Source organism: Plectropomus leopardus, chromosome 14 (assembly GCF_026936395.1).
Source record: "Plectropomus leopardus strain MGB_pleo_1.0 chromosome 14, ASM2693639v1, whole genome shotgun sequence".
Lineage (NCBI taxonomy): Eukaryota > Metazoa > Chordata > Actinopteri > Perciformes > Serranidae > Plectropomus > Plectropomus leopardus.
The window spans coordinates 2,133,026-2,156,064 of record NC_142189.1 but is presented as its reverse complement, the minus strand read 5'-3'; the positions used below and the strand labels follow the sequence as shown (position 1 = coordinate 2,156,064).

The following is a 23,039-nucleotide window of genomic DNA, read 5'->3' as shown; positions in this document are numbered from 1 at the left end:
AGCATCTCCATATCCGTCCCTGAAGAACAGCATCATGCACACGGATCCACACACACATACACACACACACACACACACACAGTTGTCTTATCTGGATATTTATTTCTGCTGTGTGTGTGTGTGTGTTTGTTTGTTGGTTTGTTTACACGTGTTGACTTTGTTGTGGTTGCCAGCAGTGCTAACGTTAGCGGCGGTTAGCTTCAATTAGAATTCCCGGCTCTTAATTGGCGCGTCTCGTTAAATAAAGCACAAGAGGATGAAAAAGCATCGCTAATAGGACTTTGAACTGCTTCGCTGTTGATAGCGTGTTAGCTAACTGACTCTGTGTTTGTGTGTCTGCGTCGATAGTCACACTCACACTTTGTAGTTATTAGTGTCTGTTTGGGTGCATAATTGTGAGTGTGTGTTTTGTTGATTGCTGCAGAGAAGCAGGTTTTCTCTTTGTCTGTCTCCATATCTGTCTCTGCTTCTTTCTGTCTTATATCTCTCTCCAACCCGTCTCTGACAAAATGTGTTTACATTTGACTCATCTGCTTTAGCGGAGACATTTTTGAGGAAATTTAACCTCTGACTCGATTGTGATCGCTGGCAGTGGTTTTCCAGTTCTGGCAATGTGACATTTTCATCCTGCAGTCGTCACAGGGGGAGAGAGTTGGATAGTGGAGACACATGTGTTGTCTGGTTCGGGATAATAAAACACTAGCATTGTGGTTCTGAAAAAGTTAGCATCTCTCCTTCAAGTCACTGTTGACTTTCCGATATTTAACCGAGACCACGATCTTTCTCAAGCCTTAACTAAAGCTAAATTTAACCACTCATACAACGTCTGCCAAATTACTGCATGGGAATTTGTGTGTCAACAAATGAAAAGTCCAGTACCCCAACAATGTGTTGAAGGGATAGTTCCCCAAAATGAAAATCCAGCCATTATCTACTCACCCTCATGCCGATGGATTTTCGGGTGAAGTTTTATAGTCCACAACGTACTGCTGAAGGTTCACGGGGCGTCATCTCCCAAACAATTGGAGCACATGATGACCAGGATTTAAATATAAAAAAAAGATAGTAAAGTCACAAAATGTCTCCATACTGCTTGTTTGAAGTAATCCAAGTGTCCTGAAGCCCCGACATGCCAAGTTGTTTTGAAAAACGTCACTGACGTCATGTTTTTAGCCTTGTTGTAGCCTGTAGCTCCAAGTGTGGGAGCAGAAGTACTCTTCATAGCAGCAGGCGTCGTTATTCTGTATCAGTCATTAAAAAAGGGAAACCGAAAGACCAACAGTTGGCACATTAACAACATGCACAAACATGTATGAACAGCAGTGAACAACAACACAACCAGTCAGGGAACATATTTGTGCTAAAGAGCTCAACTGACAGTCCCTCTGACAGTCACGGCGATGTTGTTCACCTATGAGCTCCGCCGTTTCCAGCGCAGATTCAACATGCTGAATTAAATCTGCTAAAAACCAAAAAAAGCCATCAAGGTGCAACGAGGGCTAACAGTGCGGGACGATGGTTGGCGGTCCAATGCCTTTACTCTGTCTCTGAATACTCTTAATGTCATTATTGCTAAATCTTCACATTATTTAATATATTACTAATTAATTGTGTAGAAAAAGGAAAAACAAAGAAGAAGTCTGAAGAAATGGCATTTAGTTTCTCAGAGCCGACAATGATGTCTTCAGTTTGCTTTTTCCCAAATGACCAACAAACCAAAAGCTTACAATTTTTATTTCATTGTTACAAAAAACAGCAAATCTTTGCATATGAGAAGCTGAAACCAGAGAATATTTATAGAATTGTCCTTTAAAAAATGATCAGAAGAATTCCCCGATTATTAAAATAATTGCCAACTAATGTTTCTTAGACTGATTCATCAGTTGACGAACAGTTACACAAATATATAGTCTCAGTAACTTCCTGAAACACTTTCTGTCTGTAGTTTTTTATCAAACAAACGATGAAGTGCTGCATTTTCGGTTGGTTTTAATAACCGTGGAGGAAGATGGGATATCAGCCTGTAGATGCACACGTGATTCTTGCTTTATTTTTTTTTTTTTACAGGATTTGTTGACAATTATAAAAATATAGAATATCACCAGACTTAATAAGGCCGAAGTCATCCAAAGTAGTTTAACAAAATGTATTTTTTTGGAGATGGTTTCTCTTTGTTTTCTTTCCCTCCATTTGTCTCTTTATTTCTCTCACACATACTCACACACTCTGTTATTCTCTCTCTTTTTCTATATTGCTTTCTCTTACACACACACACACACACACACACACACACACACACACACACACACACACACACAGCTCCAGGGCAGCAGTGGGTGGAGTGGAGCTGCTCTCCCAATTGAATATTTGGTCCAGCTGGCATGTGTGTGTGTGTATATATTTGTGTGTATGTGTGTGTATATGTGTGTGTTTTAGGGCGCGTGGAGCGAATAAGCACAGGTCTTTCCGGAACCCCGGGGAGATCAGTGAGGCGAGAGGATGCTAACACACACACACACACACACACACACACACACACACGCACACACACACACACACACACACACACACACACACACACACACACAGGCTGCTCTTTGTAAGGCGCTGAGAGATGGCGGCCAATGAAAGGCCTATTGATTGGGGCTGATGGGCGATCCAGGCCTTTGAATCCCATTACCAGCAGCAACACACTATTGGTGGCAATATGAGGGGCGAGACAGAGAGGGAGAGATAAAGAGGTGAGAGAGGGTCTCAGACTACCTCCACTCCGAACGGACGAAATCTGAAAATGCAGATTATGTGTGAAAATGTACTGAAACATCTAAACAATAACTGGAGAACAAACTAAATCTACTTTCTTCTGTTTTTGTCGACAAACAACACAAACTTATGGTTCAGGAATGAATCGGACAGTTATTACTGTGCAGTTAATAAACCACATCATGTTCTATTACTTCGACACTTTGGAGATTGGCTTTTGTCCCAGGAGTTTGATGCAGAGTTGATATCAGTTTGATCAGGATGTGTGAGCTTTTTTGAGGGTGGAAGTTGAGGAGTAAAGCCTTGATTCCACCAGCAGCGTGTCGATGACATTACGTCTGTGGTGCTGTTTTGGTCCGTCCTCCACGCAGCTCTGTTTACCACTGGGAGCGTCCAGCCGGCTGACTCTGTAGACTTGCTAAGATTGTGCTTATTTCGTCATTTTCCCTTGATTTTGTGTCATTAATCCTTGATTTTTTTGTCATTTTCCCCTGATTTTTTGGTCATTTTCCCTTGATTCTGTGGTAATTTTCCCTTGATTTTGTGTCATTAATCCTTGATTTTTTTGTCATTTTCCCCTGATTTTTTGGTCATTTTTCCTTGATTTTGTGGTCATTTTCCCCTGATTTTGTGGTTTTTTTCCCCTGATTTTGTGGTCATTTTCCCTTGATTTTGTGGTCATTTTCCCCTGATTTTGTGGTCATTTTTCCTTGATTTTGTGGTCATTTTCCCTTGATTTTTTTGATAATTTTTCCTTGATTTTGTGTTCATTTTCCCCTGATTTTGTGGTCATTTTTCCTTGATTTTTTCGATTCTATCATCGCTGAGTAGGCTGCATATATGGATGCTTTCCATTTCTGTCTGTTTAAATTCTGTTTATTGATGTTTTCATCCACTTTGTTGTGCTACAGCTTCACAGTCCAGCCATGAACCAAGTAATCATCAAATAATTTTGGCCATGTTTCAATCAACAAACATGCTCATCTCGATAATTATACAGATCAGTATAAAAAAATAGTTAGAGATGGAATAGATTGAAGATTTGTGGCTGTTTCTCTCCTTAAATAAAAGGCTGAAACAGAGAATAACAATTTTTTAATGAATTCAGTCTGGTGTGGACATACTCTAAGAACTTGTTTACACATGTGCAAATCATTTTGAAACTTTTTTTTTATTTCCCCTTATTTACAAAGAAACTCTGTCAACAGGACAGTCATTTTGCAAAATATCTCTGTCCTCACGAGAACGCAAAGATGTGCCGGTAGGACTCAGGTCGAGCCGAGCCGTTCAGTGGAAATTCAGCGCTTTCTGAAATTAAAGGAAGTGATTAGAGCAGGCAGTGCCAACAAAACGAAAACAAAACGGTCACCTGCCGTTGTTGTGGTTTCTGCAAAAATGGCATGCACGATTTCAGATGACATCATCATCTCCCAAACTGTACGTTTTACACGACCACACAGACACGAGTTTTAAAAAATGTGCATCTGGGAAAGCTTAGAGGGAAAGACTCAGTTTGGATGAGAAGCCAAAATATTAGTTTCAAAAATATCTGTGTAGGTGTAGACGGGGCCTACAATGAAGAGGAAGGAGAGAAGAAAAATATGTGGAAAAGTATGTGAGAGGAAACGAGGGAGGAAAACGAGTAGAGGTCTGAATGTGACAGAAAGACAGAGGAGCGTGAAGAATTACAAGGATGGATAAGAGAGAGAAAGAGGGAGGGAGAAAAAAGGAGATATTGAGTTGAAGTCAGTTGAGGAAAGAAAGAGAAGGAAAGGGAAGCCAGCTGAGAGAGGAAGAGAGAGGAAGAAGAGAGATGAAATAAGAGAGGGAGGAAGAGAGGGACACAAGGAAGGATGGAGGGAGAAGAGGAAAGAGGGAGAATTGCGTTTTATTGGTTAATTTAAAGGGTGTATGCAGGGAAATAGAGAGAGAAAGCAAAGAGAGGGAGAGAGGGTGAGACAACACACACACACACACACACACACACACACACACACACACACACACCTCGGGGAATACAGCCGTATAGTTTCTCTCGGCTCTGTCTGAATGGAGACAATTTGATCATCATTATTACAAAGACTCTTTGATCAGATCATGTCTCATCAACCCGAGCCTGTCTGCTGTTTGTGTGTGTGTGTGTGTGTGTGTGTGTGCGCGCGCGCTCTGATCAGTGCAGCACGACACACGATCTCAATGTCAAACCTCAATGTCATGTCTGCGTATCAGCGCCGCACACCTCTTAGCACCTCGCTAATATGCTAATGCTAAAAGCTAAATGATATTAGGTAGGCTTCTGAGGCCGTCCTACCTCTGCGCTCCGGGCTAATATGCTAATGCTAACAGGTAATCTGATCACTGTGGCTTTGAAGCCACCCACTGTGTGTGTGTGTGTGTGTGTGTGTGTGTGTTTTAATCAGAGCAGGGAGTTGGAACGTATTAGGCCACCGGCCACAGCTGCTGAGAAATCCCAAAATCCACCTGCTCCTGTCACCATTTAATGTTTGAGTTTTAGGCTGTGATAGAACACTAGTGATATTAAGTTCACTAAAGATTCGACTCACCCAACAGACTGTTTTCCTGCAGTATGTACTTCCCTAAAAACACATCTAAAAACCTCAAGTCTTGGTTTTGATTTGCAGTAACACGCTGACGTATGTCGACATTTTTTGAACCGTCACAGCCAAAGGAGTTTACTTTTTAGAATATTTTTTACATCATTAGTGATATAGGATTTCATATTTGAGGCCATAAATTATATTGTGATCAATGTTGTGTTTGCCCAGAACTTAATTTCTGTGCCGCATGTCGTGGAACTGCGGTGTTGCCTTGTTTGATAGCTGGTTCACGATGTCTGATGCATCTTTCTGTTAGGGATGGGCAGTCTAGAGAGAATGATAAATACCTTAAGGTGATAGTTCACCCAAAAATCAAAATTCAGCCATCGTCTACTCACCCTCAAGTTTTATAGTCCACAAAACTCTGCCAGAGGTTTACGGGAAAAAGGCGTTACACTCCCAAACAATTAAAGAAAATGGTGACCAGGAGTCAAACCATAAAAAATTACATAATAAAACCACAAAATGTCTCCATACTGCTCGTCTGAAGTAATCCAAGTGTCCTGAAGCCCAGACGTGCCAAGTTGTTTTGAAAAACATCACTAGTGTCATGTTTTTAGCCTGGTTGCAGCCTGTAGCTCTGAGTGTGGGAGCCACTTTCATGTATGAACAAATGATTTATTTCTTCCAAGAACATGGGATAAGACAAAGAGCAACTTGAAAAAAAAAAAAAAAAAAAAAACATCCTGGAAATTACGAGAAATTTGTAGATTTAGAGACTTATTTTTAAAAAGCTTGGGAACATTTATTTTTATTTAATGATATATTTCAAATCATTTTTAGAGAATTATTGTAATTTTTAAGCAGTTAAGAACTTTTTTTGTAATTGTTTGGTTTCAATTTGCATTTTATTTTCTTGTACTTTTTACTTATTTCTTACTACTTACTACTTTATTATTTGAATTATGGGTTAACTTAGAGGCCTTGCTGAGTGTGCCGAGTCACAATTGAACTGATTTAAAAGCTCCTAAAGGATGTAAATAATATAACCAAAAATAAACCTGTGCTTATTGGCAGCCTGGATATGTTTATATTCTTAAAACAGTGAGTTACAAACTAAACTACAACACTGCTAACTTTTATAAAATGTTTCATGTAATGTGATGTAAACTCACCTAACTTGTCACAAATCAGTCAGTTAGATTAATAATTACCACTATGTTAGTTTTGTTAACTTTCATCTAATAAACGTGGACGATTTTTTGACCACGAGGAGACGAGACTGACCTACTCTCACAGGTACGGGAGCATCTCAAAAAAATAGAATATTGTGAAGAAGTTTAATTTTCTTCATAATTTCATTCAAAAAGGTAAACTTAAATGACTGATAGAAATTCTTGAACTTTTTCACAATATGCAGATTTTTTGAGATGCACCTGTAGTTTTGGTCTCTTTAAAGCATTATAGTTTTCAAAGCTGATGGGTCTTTAAATGGAAAAATGTCGTGGTTTGTAACTTTTCTCCGTTCATCAGTACGTGCACAAACACACTTTTCCTTTTTGCAATCTGTCTTTTGTGTCTGTCACACTCTGCCTGTCTCTGTGTCCCTCCGTCTGTCTCTCACAGACACATAAATACATACACACAGCCTCTTATTACCGCCTGCTGTCTGACGTGCATAAAAGCAGAGCTGCTCTGCATGCCTTATCATCGCGTGATTGATGGCTGGCTGTTCTACTCTTATCGATTCTATGCTCTCCATATATTAAACGGAGGAAACGGAGCCGAATCGCTCGTTGGAATAAGCTCGCTGAAATACGATCGCTCTCCGATAGCCCGGCTAATCTGCACAACCTAATTCATTCCTAACATCAGCCGGGCCCTATCCCGCAGACGCAGACAGTCACGCTGTGTTTTCTGTAGTGCTGATAAATGTACTTTATGTTTATTAGCTGTGAGGTATTTCACCAGCTTATCTGGAAATTATGTGGGGCAGAGTGGCCGCCGAGTCTGTAAAATTACTCAATCAGCCGTGAGATTTGAAGTAATTTACGACGTTTGCGAGGCAGTAATGATCGCAGAATGCAGACAGTCGTGTTTTATTTGGATAATAATGATATATGAATGTGTTTTGGGGGCGTCGTGAAGAGATATAGCTGATGGTTTTGGTTTTCAAAGTGATGTTTTATTTTTTATCTGTGAAATGTAATATGTAAGGGACAGTGTCGCCACTATCTGCTCTCATCCGTTAAAGCCGTGTCAGGAGATGTGAGGATTTTATGTGAGAGGAGGAACGAGGCTGGAAGCTCGGCGGGTGTAGAGCAAGACGTCATCACTGACGAGTTCAGGGCTCAACTTCCTGTTCAGCTCAGCCTAGCATTTCCTGCTTTGTAAATCTGATTTTAAACAGAGATCATTTAGAGTTTCATATTTAAACAGATATTTAATGAGCAGTGTGTAAGATTTAGGGGGATTTACTCCGCATTTAGACAAGAACGGTCCTACTAAGAACAGAAAAAATTGTGAAAATGATGCTTTTGTGCACAGATCTGCAATCAACCAAAAACGCTGTAGTGTGCATGCCAGGCCAGTAGCTGGAGGTGTAACTTTGTACTGACACGCCACAGAAGATGCAAAGTGCGGTCGTGACGTCTCGGCTCTCAGAGGATTCACACATTGTCAGTTTATGCGGCGACAGAAGGGCTGGCATTTTCTTAAACAGGATTTTTTTTTCACACTTTCTGTGTGGATACAGTGGCAGTTTCAGCAAATATCACAAAAAAATGTCGTAAAAGTGACCAACTGCAGCTTAAGATTGATCATCCCTGTTTAAAATCCTCATAATGATGAAACTATCTCACCGTTCACACACAGTATCTGCAGAGCTCCTCAGACGGGTTCAGTTTCTTTTTCAGAAGTGGCTTCATTACTTTTAAGTGTCACTTGTAACCTTTTAATATTATAATTTTATTGAGCTTAGATCTCAACAGTAAATTTCTTCAGGTCTTTTTTCTGTGAATAATTTTGATAGGTAGATTTTTGTCTCAGCTGTTTGCTAATATCAGACGTGATCACGTGACTTTTTAACGAACACGTCTGACAAGTGTCACACATGACGTGAATTTAAAACATGTCGCTGTCAGTCAAGGAGGCGTTTCATGATTATTTTATGACCCTCAACGCAGAACTTTGTCCAACAAAATGTGAATTATAGAGATGAAAATAAAGAATTGCTGCTTCTGTCTGTTTCATATTGTTGTAAGTTACATTTAAAGGGATTTGTACGGCTGTTTGCAGAAAACGAAAAAATGTTTGCAAAAAATGAAAAAAACCCAACTTACAGATGAATTTATTAATCTATAGAATAAAAAATGAATCAATCTCCTGATAAATTATATTGGATTTTAATCTCACATTTCCAGCTGCAGACCCAAGTGCATGTGTGTGTGTTTGTGTGTGTGCGCGAGGGGTTAAAACAGCTCGTGCCATCCGTCTCCACTATGTGTATCCCGCTCCATAAATATTGGTGGTGTGGAGGTCTGACCTTGTCATGTGTTGACTGATGCCGTCGCCCGTCGATCCCTCACTGCAGACGGAGGACTGTCTTCAGGCGTGCAGCAGAGTCAGAGCAGCTCTGCAGACTGCTGCGTGGAAAACTATCAGAGACGTGTTTTTATAGGATTTCACAGATCCTACAACAATCACCACTGTTATACTGCCCCTCCTTTATACATCCACTGTGTTTTGTAATTCATTCTTTTGTTGGATTAACATTAAAACCCCACAATGACCCGTTTTGTTTTGAAAGGGTTAATTTGCTTTTGAAATGTAGAATCTAGAAAAAAGGTTAGATCTTCATTAGAAGTACATTTACTTCATTGATCCATCTTGAGATCAGATTGATCAGAAAACATTGCTGTCTCTCTCTCTCTCACACACACACACACACACACACACACACGGACAGTAGTCTTGAGAGTATTGCATGTGTGCGTGAGAATATGTGTGTGCAGCATTTCCCATGGCGGCACAGCAGGACGTCAGATGTGGTTAAGTCTTGAGGACTAGGCAACTCAAGGCTCATGTGCACACAAACACACACACTAACACACACTAACACATACACGAACACACACACAGAAACACACACATTGATCAGAGAGGAGTATGAAGTTTATAGATCTTACTAGAGTGTTTTCCAACACCGCCTTGGGCTGTTCTGTCCATCCGTACGTCCGTCCATCCGTCTGCGTCCAGTCTGAACACAGTCCATCATGCTGTGTCCACACCGGACGCAGAAGCACCATGAAGCGTATCCATTTCTCTGTACGTGCTGCTCCCTTCCTTTTGCCACCTTTGTTAACTACCCGGGCTGTTCAGGCAGATCAGTGGCCGGCTCACGATCTGCAGCGATATTTTCGACATATGGTCTATATTTGATAGCCCACATGCCGGTCGATACATACAGTGTATCGCAATATAGCAGTATATCGGGATATTATTTTAAAGATATATCGCCGGGCCCTTCAAGAGACACAAGCAGATTAGTTAATGTAGGTTATATAAACTTATTTATTTGGAGGTCAAACTAAGAGTGAGTGCCCCTGATATCTTGTCAATAATCTCTTATTTTCTGCACAAGCACGGTCAGTGCAGGTCGGTTTTAAAGCAGACAGTGAAGGTGATGACTTATCGTTTCCCTTTTGTTTTCTCTGAAGAACTTTGTACAATCTTGTGATTTGATTCTATACTGATCACCTGAGTGCTCATCTTCCCTGACTGATCAGACCTCTTTACAAAAACAAAAAAGCAGGACTTCTCCTTTCTGAGTTAACAGAGACTGACCTGCTTACTGATGATGATACTGATGATGATGATCTTTGTGTGTTTCAGAGTTTCAAGCTGAACGTGGACGGTCACAGCGCTCTGAAGGAGAGCATAATGGAGGAGGGCAGAGCACTGCTCACCGTCATCACCTCCCACCAATCAGGTATATTATCACACACACACACACACACACACACACACACACACACACACACACACACACACACACACAGGTGGCCATAACGCAGCCCCAACTCTGTTCCATTCATTATTAATATTTGGATTAACAGAGTGACCTTCAGAGAGGAGAACTCATATGAATGTAGCCGAAAGAGAGAGACCGACAGAGAGATAAAGACAAAGAGTGCGATGGAGAGGCAGAGATAGAAAAAGCAGAAAGAAAAAAAGAAGCCAGCGGGCAGAAAACTGTCTGGCAGGGAAAGAAACATTCAATATGATTTTATATTTTCCAAAATCTGCAGCCAGAGAGAGAAAAGAGACTGAGAGAGAACAGGGAGAAAAAAAGAGAGGTTATAGTTTTGGTTTAAATAACGACTTCACGAGCTGCTACAATAACCGTGTTTACCTCTGACAAACGAGTCATAAATCACGAGGCCACTAAAGGTCCCTGTCAGTGAAATGCAAACACACATTTGTCGTATTTAGGCTTTTCAAACACACTGATGCATCCGGTCTTTCTTTTTGAAGTACAGGCCCGGATAAAGGCAGCCTACGAACCAGAAACAGTAGTCTCAGATCAGTTATGACCGCGGCTTTCGGGAGGAAAAATATGAATATAGAACTTCTGTCTGACCTCCACAGGATGGATGTGGAGTGTCGTAATTAAACACAGGTTAATGCTACTCCTCAGTATTTGTGATCTTATGATAAAACAACGAAACCTTTGATCTGTGTGGGAGTCGGACTGTAGCTCTGGTGGAAACTACAGCTGTGTGATATGGCTTTAAAATAATATTGCAATATTTTTGAGGCTACATTGCACTACACAATATATATCTGGTAATTTTTAAATGTCCCTCAACTACTAAAATACAAAATTGTTGAATGAACTGCAGTTAAAAGGACGGATGTGGCAATTTATTACGTTGTTCACGATATAGTCGTTTTATACATCGCACATGGCTGTCAACAAGCCGTGATACCTCGAGTATATTCAATATATAGCCCCTCGTTGGCATCTATATATATATAAATATATATATTTTTTTCTTTTTGGTATTTAGCTGACAACCAACAGAAAAAGGAAGCGGTGATTGCAGCTTTAGAAAAGGTGTCCGCTGTGGAGTCTGTTATTTAGATTTTTTTGTAAAGTAGACATAAAAACAGCAAATCTATGTGAGCTGGTTTCATTTGATTTTGGGATAATTTATGTATATTTTTTGTGATGCATAAAGCAAAAAAAAAGTTGGCAAACTGTAAACCAGTTTGTAACTGTTTCTTCTTGTGGCACTCTTTCTTTTTTTGTTGCAACATTAAGATAAACTCTGAAATTAGTTTGACGCAAATTTTTCTCATTCTCTCTCTCTCTCGTCTGTCTCTTTCTCTCTGGTTTATCCGTTCGCCTCTCGCCCTGCAGGTCTGAAGGATATCCTCCATATGGTTTCCAGCCAATGGGATCAGCTCCAGCGGCAGATCCGGCGCCAACATGGCTGGATGCTCCGCGCCCTCCGCTGCATCCAGGCCCGCCTCCTCTACACCAGCCAATCGCACGGGCCGTTCGCAGCCTCGGGGGAGTCGGCGGCCAGTCGGCAGGCTCCGTGCTCATCAGACTGCCTCAAGGTAGAAAACTAACGGTGGCTTTTATTTTGGTTTTTATATTCTGTCCATCTGTTTTTTGTTTGTTTTTTACTTTGGTTTATATCCTTCCATTTCCTCTCTGGTTGATCCCTGTTATCCCTCCCTCCTTCTGTCTGTCACACACACACACACACACACACACACACACACACACACACACACACACACACACACACACACACACACAAACACCAGCTCAAATCAATCACACACACACTTACCCAGGGTACCTTTCTTCGTGATGTTTGTATTGGCTGCCAATTAACGTCCTGATTGGATTCTCAGTTCTCATTGGCTGCAGGTGAATTGGCTGGACTTGGTTAATTAGATGTAATCTCCCTTTCTGTCTCTCTCATTGCAACAGTACTGACACTCACATCATGTCACTGCTGCTGTGTGTGTGTGTGTGTGTGTGTGTGTGTGTGTGTGTGTGTGTGTGTGTGTGTGTGTGTGTGTGTGTGTGTGTGTAAATATTTTCCACAGGTCATCTGTGGCCTTCTGCTTCTTTCCTCTGACACAAACTGACAAAAAACAGATTTTGATTTCCTTTATTGCTCTTCTTGTTTATTCGTTCTCTTTCTTTTTTCTTTTTCGATTGAATGCTCATTGCTTCCATCCCTGCTTTATTTTATTTTTGCAGTATAAGAGAGTTTATTTTCTCTTTGTCCAAAGTTATGGCCTCTCCACTCAGATAACTTTCAGTCAGAACGTAGAGCTGACAGATGTTTACATCCTACGCCCACATTCAAGACCCCAAACCTGATCTCAACAGCAAGGTCACAAGTAGGAGACAAATACGAAAAAACAACCCGACAGTCAGAAAATGTCGGCACCTCTGCAGACTACACACACGTTACGTTTGCACATCATAATATATCAGATATGTTGAAACTTGACGCTTCGACAGTGCTGTGCTTTATGTGTGGTTAGGTTTAACCACGTGGTTTCAGCTTGGAAATGATCATTTTTTTGGCTTAAATTACTCACCGGTCAGGTTTCAGTTATGAGGAACCACGAGGACCTTTACAGACCTCTGACTTCAGTCATAAACGTGTTTGTTCTCCACTTCCTCAGATATTTCTCTGGTTTTCACTTTGTTCTTTCATTTCTTTGATTCTTACGTCCACTTCAATTCTTTTAATCCAGTTTTTAACCCTTTCCTTCACAGCATATGCCTCCTCGTTTTTCTTTTATCCATCCGTCTTTTATCAGATTTCCATCAGTTTTTCTCTCCTCTATCTCATTTCACCTGTTCATTTTTGTTTTCTCTACCTTTTTATGGCCTATTCCTGCTCCTCCTCTTCTTCTCCGGTTGTTCTTTCTTCTTCTTCTTCTTCCTCCTCCTCCTCCTCCTCCTCCTCGAGCAGACCTGACTCTGGTTGTTTTCAGATTGTTTAGTTGCAATTAGAGCTGCAGCAGCCTGATCACTGTGATCAGTCAACAGTGACAGCCATTAGCCAGCTACCACCTCTGTGTGTGTGTGTGTGTGTGTGTGTGTGTGTGTGTGTGTGTGTGTGTGTGTGTGTGCGTGTGCTTGTGTGTGCACGTCTTATAGTGAAAGTGTATTTTTGTATTTGTGTGTCCTGCGTGCGTGTGTGTGTGTGTGTCCATTAGCTGCTTGGCCGCGGCACATTAACAGTCCATTCATTATCTGTGTGAATCTCCCTCTGCACTTAAAGCTTTGATCCGTAAAACCTCCAAACAACAAACTGAGGTGTGAACCTGCTGAATTATTTCTGCCGGCTGCACAGACTTCTGTGATATTTTAAATTATTCAGTTCATGTCTGTTCTGGGCAGCCGAACAATGAACCTAAACTAACAGCCAAGTATGAAACCTGCAGGATCCTCCTTCAGTGGGAGATAACAGACGAAATGACTCGAAGTGTTTTCACTGGAAACCGCAGCTTTCTTCTTCTGCTGCGTTCGTCCGTCGAGTCTCTGTTCACCTGAGAGTCAGGACTCAAGTCATCCACAACAATGACACAGACATCCTAGAGTCAACTTCAAGTCTGCAGTCATTTGTGATCCATTCCAGACAAGTCCAAGTCAGACCGCAAAAATCAGAGTTGAAGGCAAGTCTCATTTTATTTAAAGGGATACTTTTCCAAATCTTCAACTGGCTCCTGGAGCTCCGCGCAGGTCTGCCAGCTGCCGCCGGCGGGGAGTTTCCAGCTGTAACGCCATTCATCAGCCAAACGTCTCATTCTAAAGTAACGAAAACACAACCCTCCCGATGTTCAGGTGATAATACACTCAAAAAAACTGAGATATCAAATTATATTCCATTTCTGACAATACATCCCCCTAAATCCTACACACTAACACAGATGTGTATTTTTCAAGTGTTTTTGGGGGAATGTGTTTGACATAATAAGTCCATGTCAAGACTTAGAGTCCGAGTTCAGTCATTTGAGTCAGGTTATTGAATGAAGACTCTTCCACTGACTCTTATGTTACCTAAAAGGAAAAAAGTTGATTCTTACAAGTTTGATGTTCAGCAGATATTTTACTTGCTGCTATAAAATCTGTCAAATATCGTCTCATCTCAGCACGTCATGAAATTTGCCCCTCAGCAGTGCAGATTTGCGTTAGTTGGACTTTTGTGACTTTTTTTCATTCTTTCATCTTTCATTCACTTCTTGTTGTGGTTCTGCCACCAGACGATTTATACCACATTATTTTTGCCATTAAGCTGCAGCTCTGGTGAAATAATCATGACGCGGTGAGCGTGTTTGGATCCAGTGACCTTCTCACTGGTGTTGGCGTACCTGTGAAGATTTGGTAGCATTATGGTCATTTCAACCACAAGGAATCTCCATCCTTGTCACTACGAGGCTCCGTGAAGAGCCATCAGACAGCTTGATGGAGGACATGAGCGATAATATGCGCAGTAAGAATCCCTGAATGTGGCTTTACTGTGTCTTCATTATCTGCTAGTGCTGTTTAATGACAATCAGATGCACGGCCTAATTACTGCTACAGACACCGAGGTGGGGAGTGGCAGTGCCGGGGGGGGGGGGGCAGACTGCAAGGTCAACCAAGGGCATCATGTTTATGTTTGTGTGTGTTTATGGACCTCACTAAAAAAGATGATACAAGAATGACCAAGGGCAGAGGCTAGGTAAACACACTCAGTCCATTTGTGTGTGTGTGTGTGTGTTTTCACTACAGGCTTATGAGTATCCTTTTGCATCCATATCTGTGTGTGTGTGTGTGTGTGTGTATTTTAAATGAACGTAACCTTGACTAAAGGGCAAAATAAAGGGCAAATTGGAATAAATTTATCAAATTATAAAGCCTCGTACAATATTTATAACTGGCGGATCCACTATTCATTACAAAAGATTAAATACCAACTTGTATCAATAATTCATCCTCTTAATCTTCATTTTTAGTGCAATTAAGAGCAGAAGCAAATGACATATTTCACACCCGGCTGTAAGATAGTTAGCATGCAATTTGGCGAATGTGGCTGCAGCTCTGAGGGCGTCTCTGCTGCTGAATATATAACATGTTTGGACACATGAATCCAAAACACGATGTCATGACTGCTTAATAATGATGACACTCACTTCATTTTACATAAAACTGATCTGAATGTAAATACATCAAGATATACATTTAAAGGTTTAAGCTTAACTGAAAAATTGATCTAATGCTTTTGAGCTATTAACATGGCAGATTCGTTGAAAAATGAATAAATATATACACGTTTACAAAATGATAAAGTGAGTCACAAGAGTCATATTTCATATTGTTATTTAAAATTGCTTCATATTTAGTCTTAAATTGCATGTTTACGGGATACTGGTATCATTTTTGGCTGTTTAAAATTAATCATTTGCTGTGTAAGTGATACTTTCCTCCGAAATACGACCACAGAGGTCCCTTTTACAAGCAGAAATTATGAGCCATGTTAATGTTTTTTTTTTCTTTGATTGTTAGATGGTAACCTCCAGTGACCACATTGTTTATTAAGAGCACAGGACGAAGCTGGATTAAATAGTACAAACAAGGCACTAAATGCATTCATCTAAAAATAAGGCCTTGATCGGTATTTCCACTCATGATGCATTTCGTCACATGGAGAATTCATCAGAAATCAGCATTTCACACAGATTACATAGATTACATTAACGAGGCAATGCTTACGAGGCTGTCGGTGAATTTACTAAGAAAGTTTTACAAAGTCAGCGTGATGGCTGTTAAATCTGTGAAGTCTAACCCCCCCACCAAAAATCTGTTAGAATGGGTTTAATGTCAGACTGAGGGCGGAAATTTTTTGTCCGATATCAGCTAACACATTCAGTACTTTCAGGAACATAAGGTCTACTGACGAGTTTCTTCCATTAATTACTGTGAAATGCTGGAAATGGACCTCATGTTAAATTTTACGGGTATTTTTTTGTTGTTGTTGCTGATCTTTTTGCTCTTTTTGGATTCAATTCAATCTTTCCTGAACATCTTTCATCTCCTCCACTCTATTAATTAATCGCTGATATTGCAATGAATTAATAGCAACAACAGGTGTGGTGTGAGGTCATTAATTTAGGCTGGGCCTTAATGAGTCTCCAATGAGTAATACTGTGTGTGTGTGTGTGTGTGTGTGTGTGTGTGTGTGTGTGTGTGTGTGTGTGTGTGTGTGTCTCCTGGTGCTCATAAGAGCTTGTTGTTATTGGTGTTAACATATGTCGCTGACAAGGTGTCCGACTTTTTATCCCTCCTTCTTTTGACTTTCCTCCTTCTCTCATTTTTTAATTATAAAATGGAAAAAAAGGAAAAACAGATGGAGCAACAGAAAGACATCCATCCGTCCCTCCTTCTCTCCCTCCATCTTTCCCTCATCCCTCTCTTCCTTCTTTTCTCTACACACTCGTTTATTCGTCCCTTCTCTCCTCTCTACCCACTGCTCATTGTTATCCTCTAAAATTTTTCCCGACTTTCTTGTGCACACAGGTGATCTTTTCTCTACAGTAAAAACCAGTGATGCTCAACTTATGGCCCGTAGGACAAATCTGGCTCCCGATGGGGTGCCTGGTGGCCCCTCAGCCATTTTCTTATTGACAATAAAAATAAAGTGATTCACACTGGGAATTGTTTTTGTACTTTTAGTATCTATAAAGTATCAGAGTGCATAAAACAGCATCAAAATAGAGCTTGTTGATCAAAAAAAGTGCCAGTGGATAATACCCTAATGTCCTAAAATCTGAGAAACATCTTAAAATCTGAGAAAGTCTTAAAATCCAAAAAATGACCTAAAATCTGAGAAACATCTTTAACAAGAGAAACATTCTGACATTTCGAGCAACATCCTGAAATCTGAGACATGTCCTAAAATACTACAAATGTCCTAAAATCCAAGCAAAATCCTGAAATCCGAGATATGTTCTTAAGTCCGAGAAATGTCCTTAAAATCTGAGAAATGTCCCATAATCCAAAAATGTCCAAACATCCTTGAAAAGTCTTGAAATCCAAAAAATGTCCTACAATCTGGGAAACATCCTAAAATCCAAAAAATGTCCTAAAATCTGAGATACAGCTTTAAGGCTGAGAAATGTCCTGAAATCCTTGAATTGTCCTTAAATCCTTGAAACATCCCTAAATCCTAGAAACATGTATGTGGCTGCTGCGACTGGCCCCTGGCCTCCTGTCATTTTGCAAAAGTGTCCCCCGAGCAAAGAAAGCCGAGTGTCCCTGCTTTAAACCCTCTTGGACCTTCACATTCACAGTCTTGTTCCATCTTGCATCTTTCCCTGCATCCGCCATCTCTTCATTCATCCTCCACATCTCCCTCCATCTTCCAGCTCTCCCCCCGTCGCTCCCTCCCCCCTCTCTCCGTCCGTCCGTCCGTCCATCCGTCTGTCTGGAGAGGGGCGATTCATGTAAATGTCAGGAAATATCAGAGCTGGGGTGGTGGGATTAGGCGGCGAGGAGAAGATACACTGATACCAGCAAATATAACGCTCCGACAAGACAGCCAGCACCGGGGATTAGGACACACACACACACACACACACACACATACACACACACACACACACGCACACACACACACACACACACACAGCTTGCTGAAAGGGTTTCTGTGTGTGTGCCGTATGAGAATATTGTGTTATGTGACTCCTGCAGTGTGTTGCTGCATTATAAAAGATTTGTTGTGCATGTGTGAAGATTTTCAAGTGACATCTGTAGTGTGGGGTTTTTTTTTGTTGCATATTGGAGATGAAGGTAAAGGTTGAGTGTGTGTGTGTGTGTGTGTGTGTGTGTGTGTGTGTGTGTGTGTGTGTGTTTGTGTGTGTGTGTGTGTGTCGTTGAGGTGAGTGAACACAGAAAGAGAGGGAGTGCGAGAGAGGTAGAAAGGTGTTTAATACAAGTGTGAAAGCAGTGTAATATTTAACAGCTTAGTGGGATTTGTCTGTCACATTACGGGGGATTGGAACGAGTCTGGTAACACACGCACATACACACACACACACACACACACACACACACATATGCACTCACACAGGCACACACACTGGAAAGGTGAATGGATGTGTTCAGTGACAGCTCCTGAATCTGAATCGTTTCTCTGGAATTACAGGTGTTGGACGTTATTTTTTCATAACCTTGCCACAACCACACTGCTGCACTCATGTCGTGTTTTCTGTGTTTTTTTCCTTAGTTTAATTCTACATTTGCAAAATAGAAATGTCATCAAACTAAAATAACAAAGGCAACATTCAGTATTTCTCCACCATGACTGCAGATGACTTCATAATACTAATGATTATATTAATTATAATGATAATAATAATAATTCCTTTTTAACAGGGTCTTGGCACAGTTTGGTGCCTGGGCTCTAATAAAGCAAAATTAAAAATAAAATCAATGAATACAGTTTTTTGAGGCAGATGGGAGAAGAGCAGAACTGTGAGAGGATTAACACACCTGAATCTGACCCTGAAGAAAATCCTCATCTCTGTTTTAAAATAACATTTTCATCTTAATTTAGATTATTTTTAATTTTTATCTTCTTCAAGAGACGAATTATATTTACAGGATTTGTTGGAAGTCTGGAACGTACCAATATCCCCAGGGGGAGGGGGCGTGGGGCGTGCCATGCAGGGTGAGGAGGGAGCGAGGTGATAGGTCGAGTCCTGACCATGTTCCTTTGGACACGGGGGACACAAATCCTGTTAGAGAGCTGAACCAAACAGCCCTGAGCTCACACACACAGACACACACACACACACACACACACACACACACACACACACACACACACACACCGAAACACCCATACATCACAATTTCTGACACGCAAAGAACTCATGTTGTGTTTTTCTGCAGATGTGTGTGTGTGTGTGTGTATGTGTGTATGTGTGTGTGTGGGTGTGGATGTTTGTGTGTAAGAGAGAGAGACATTTTCAGGTAAGAAGTGATAAGTGACCTCCTGGGTGGCACTTCACACAGTCTGAGCTGAGTTAAATAATGTTCAGTGTGTGTGTGTGTGTGTGTGGGTGTGTGTGTGTGTGTGTGTGTATGAGGCACTTGTATGTTTGATTGTGACTGTTGGCACTTGTATGGTGGCTCTGACTGTGTGTGTGTGTGTGTGTGTGTGTGTGTGTGTGTGTGTGTGTGTGTGTGTGTGTCTTATCAGTGTTGCTGGTGGAGGCAGCTTGTTGGCCTCAGGCCTCTATTTCACCCTACAGACCACACAGAGAAGGAGAAGAGGGGGGAGGGGGGTGTGTGAGGGGGGAGACAGAGAGGATGGAGGAGGGCGGGAGAGAGAGGGAGGGACGAGTGGAGCAAGGTGGGGGAGAGGTGCAGAGAGGAGGACTCACGGAGAAAAGAAAAATGGGTAGAATGGACAAAGATGAAAGGGGGATGTCTGCCTTTCAGCTGCCAGACTCTGGGACACAAAGAGAAGGACGTCTTTTCATGGAAAATATAGAATAATGTCGGACTTGTCCTTTAAAAATACAGACATTTGAATTTTTAAGTGCTTCGTCTTTGCTCAGCGTGATCATAAAACTGAGTAAATCTGAACTTAAAACGAGAGAAAAAGAAAGAAAGGAAGGAAAGACTCACATTAGGTGGGTTTCTATTCACCGTCAAATTGCGCAACTTGTGAATATGAAGTTCGCCTCATGGAAATACGTCAATAAAAAAATGCAGATTGTTTTGTATATGAGGTGGTATTTCACTCAATTTGAAAAATCAATTCAATTTGGGATCTTTTTTGGAAGATTAATATTCAGTTAATTTAATTTTATGTTATTTGTAAGACCCAAAATCACAAACCCCATTTTTTCTCCAAAGGCGTTAAAACAAACACGACCTTTCTGTCCTTGGACCATCGCAGCAGATTAGGAACAACTCCCCCAAAAAGTTAATTCACTGATTGTTTCAGCACAATATTTCATCATTTTGAGTTTTAATTGTGGAATTCAAGGCGTCGTTGAATGCAACAACATTTACTTTTTATAACAATAGCATTTCCTCCTTTTAGTTTTGGTGAATCCGTTTTGTGTTCAGATTAATTTATATTGTCCACAATTCAGTTTCCAATAAATCACGGGCATAAATTTTCACAAAACATACGATTTCTGCAACGATTTACATTTTTAGTGTCACATGAAGGTTTAAATGCAAAAGAACGGTGAGGAAAGAGGATACTTTAAACAGTTGCGAGTGTTTTTTGGGGCTAAGAGGAGGACACGACAGGAGAAATTAAAAAAGCAAGAGAGGAGGAGGAAGGGATGAGGGGAAGGAGGGAGGTTAGAAAGAGAACAGGAGAGGACAGCAGAGGAATGGGGATGCGATAGAGATCCGGGCCGGTTGACTCTGAGCGTGGAGATTGAAGCATCCCGAACACGCAGAGCGGCTCTTCTCCCCCTCTGAGTGATTTAAATATTGACCTCAGGTTATTACGAGCTTTTTAAATCAAATTACCGAGTGTTGGACTCCTGCCTGATACCTGATAGAGCCAATCAGACGGCTCGTCCCGCTCCCGGAGCTCCGCCACACAGCACTTTACATAAATTAAGATTAAAGTTGGGGAAGTTTGGGGAGTTAGTTTAACCACGCAGTGACACTCTATCAAGATAATTTGTGTTAAGAAAATCTCAGTGTTGGTGTTAATCCCTGGTTTAAGATCTGCTAAGCTGCGTTTCCAGGTCATTTCAAAGTGATAAAACTCGCTGTTTGCAGCTGGAGGCTTTTCATGTAAGTTTCACACCACCGACACTGAAGGTTACCGCTTTAAAATAATTCACAAGATGAAAGTTTGCAGCATCAGGAATATATGCATAAACTCTCAAAATATATTCGACTCTGATATTCCCCCACAAATGTTTCCTCAAGTTACAAAAAAAAAAAAGAAAAAGCTCTTCAAAATGTCACGTTGAAGCTGTGTCATCATCGAGTGCAAAGCTGGTGTTTTTATGGACACATCATTACATCATATCAGCAAATCTTTACGTCTGGCTTTCTTTTTAAAAACTGTAATTTAGCCACTGTTATTATTAATTAATAAACTCAACGTTTATTGTATTGCATCCATCAAAGGGTCTTTTTAAGGAGAATTTAAGGGTTAACAGTCAGTGGTTTGGTTCATGTAAAGAGGATTTAATGTAAAGAGGATTTAATCTATTTTTCATACGACAAAACTAATACGTTTTTAATTTAAGGACAGTTTTACTAAATAAAAGAATGAATAGATTTGTAGTTCATTTTTAAAGGAAATGCACTGTGAATCAGCCACATTAAAAAGAATCAGTCATTTCTCATATTCAGGTCAATCAGAAAGATTTGAATACTTTTAAAATAGTATTAAAGCACAATTGTTCATTAAACGAACTCCCAGCACTTAAAGATATTTCATTTTCGATTTTGGCCAAAGTGTTAAATTCTTATTTGGACTGAATGAAGCTGATGAGCCGGAAAAATATTAAACAGGAGTCAACATGATGATGTTAAGAGAGGAGTGTTTCAGTTACAAGTCAAGTCAAAGAAAAACCTTTTTAGATCGACTGTTTTCTGTTAGATGAATGAAATTATGAAAGTATCCAGACCAGATAAATTAGTTTTGTCAACTTCAGCTTTCTGGAGTCAATTTAACTGTCCAAATATTGTGATTTCTCAGTCTTTTAATTCCTTTTTTTTTTTACCGATGCTGTGTTCGCTCCAGCTTTCTAATTCCTCTTCAGATGGGCGTGTTTTCATAATGAACTGAGTTTAACGTGTTTTGTGTAAATGACGCATCAGTTTGGCCATTAAGCTCTTAAAAGTTTGACTCTGCTGCTGTTGTCCTCATGCTGAAGCCAATTGAGTATAAATGAAGTTATAATTGATGTTTTAGTAAAAACAAAGTGGAGCTCACTGAGGTTCTTAAAACTGTTTTCTGACCTTTTTGCATCAGAGCCTGCGTGATATTGAACGCTCATGTTGTTAATTATCACCAATAATCTGCCTCCGCTCGTGGAAACGACTGAAATCAGCCTAAATTAACGCTCCTCTAAACACACGCGGTCAGTGAATCCATCTTTTTTTTTTAATCCAAAAGTTGTTGAGACACAAAGTGAAAAGTGTCTCACATGCTCCGCTCTCCTCCCTCCCACCTGCAACATCTATAACAGCTAAATGAAATATGCAAATAATCGCTGCCGATCCCAATAAGAAATAATTAACGCTGTCTGCTCTCCGTGGCAGCAGGTATTAGCATGCCAAAGCACTCCAAAATGTAATTTATAAAGTGAGTTTAAAAAAACCAGCCAGCTCTTTCTGTGTCTTTGCCAACGGCAATCTGACGTTTCTAATGCACTCTGAGAGAGGGAATAAATTGATAGTGGTGGCGACGGGCCTTTTTCTCTTTTAATTTTCCATTCCTGATATTTCTCAAATATTTAATTACGCGGATGGTAAAAGTGAATATGTAAAGTGGGTGTTTTTCTTGTCTTTTTTTTTCCGAAGCCACAGATGGTTTGTGTCATATTACCTTGTTAAACATGGATATGGTGTTGGTGATTATTAGAGGAAGTAGTTGAGTTTGATGAAAGTTGTGGGAAAGTGGCGGCGACAGCGGCAGA

The 23,039-nt window shown here is 40.6% G+C and overlaps 1 protein-coding gene across 2 annotated transcripts in view; it reads left to right on the top strand.

Moving 5' to 3' along the window:
• akap6 (A-kinase anchoring protein 6) overlaps positions 1 to 23,039 on the top strand; it is a 213,072-nt gene that overhangs the window by 65,801 nt on the left and 124,232 nt on the right. For both annotated transcript variants that reach the window (XM_042501072.2, XM_088087262.1), the window contains exons 12-13: positions 10,215 to 10,311; positions 11,746 to 11,948. In XM_042501072.2, coding sequence (XP_042357006.2) covers positions 10,215 to 10,311; positions 11,746 to 11,948 — 300 coding nt within the window. The remainder of the gene's footprint in view (positions 1 to 10,214; positions 10,312 to 11,745; positions 11,949 to 23,039) is intronic.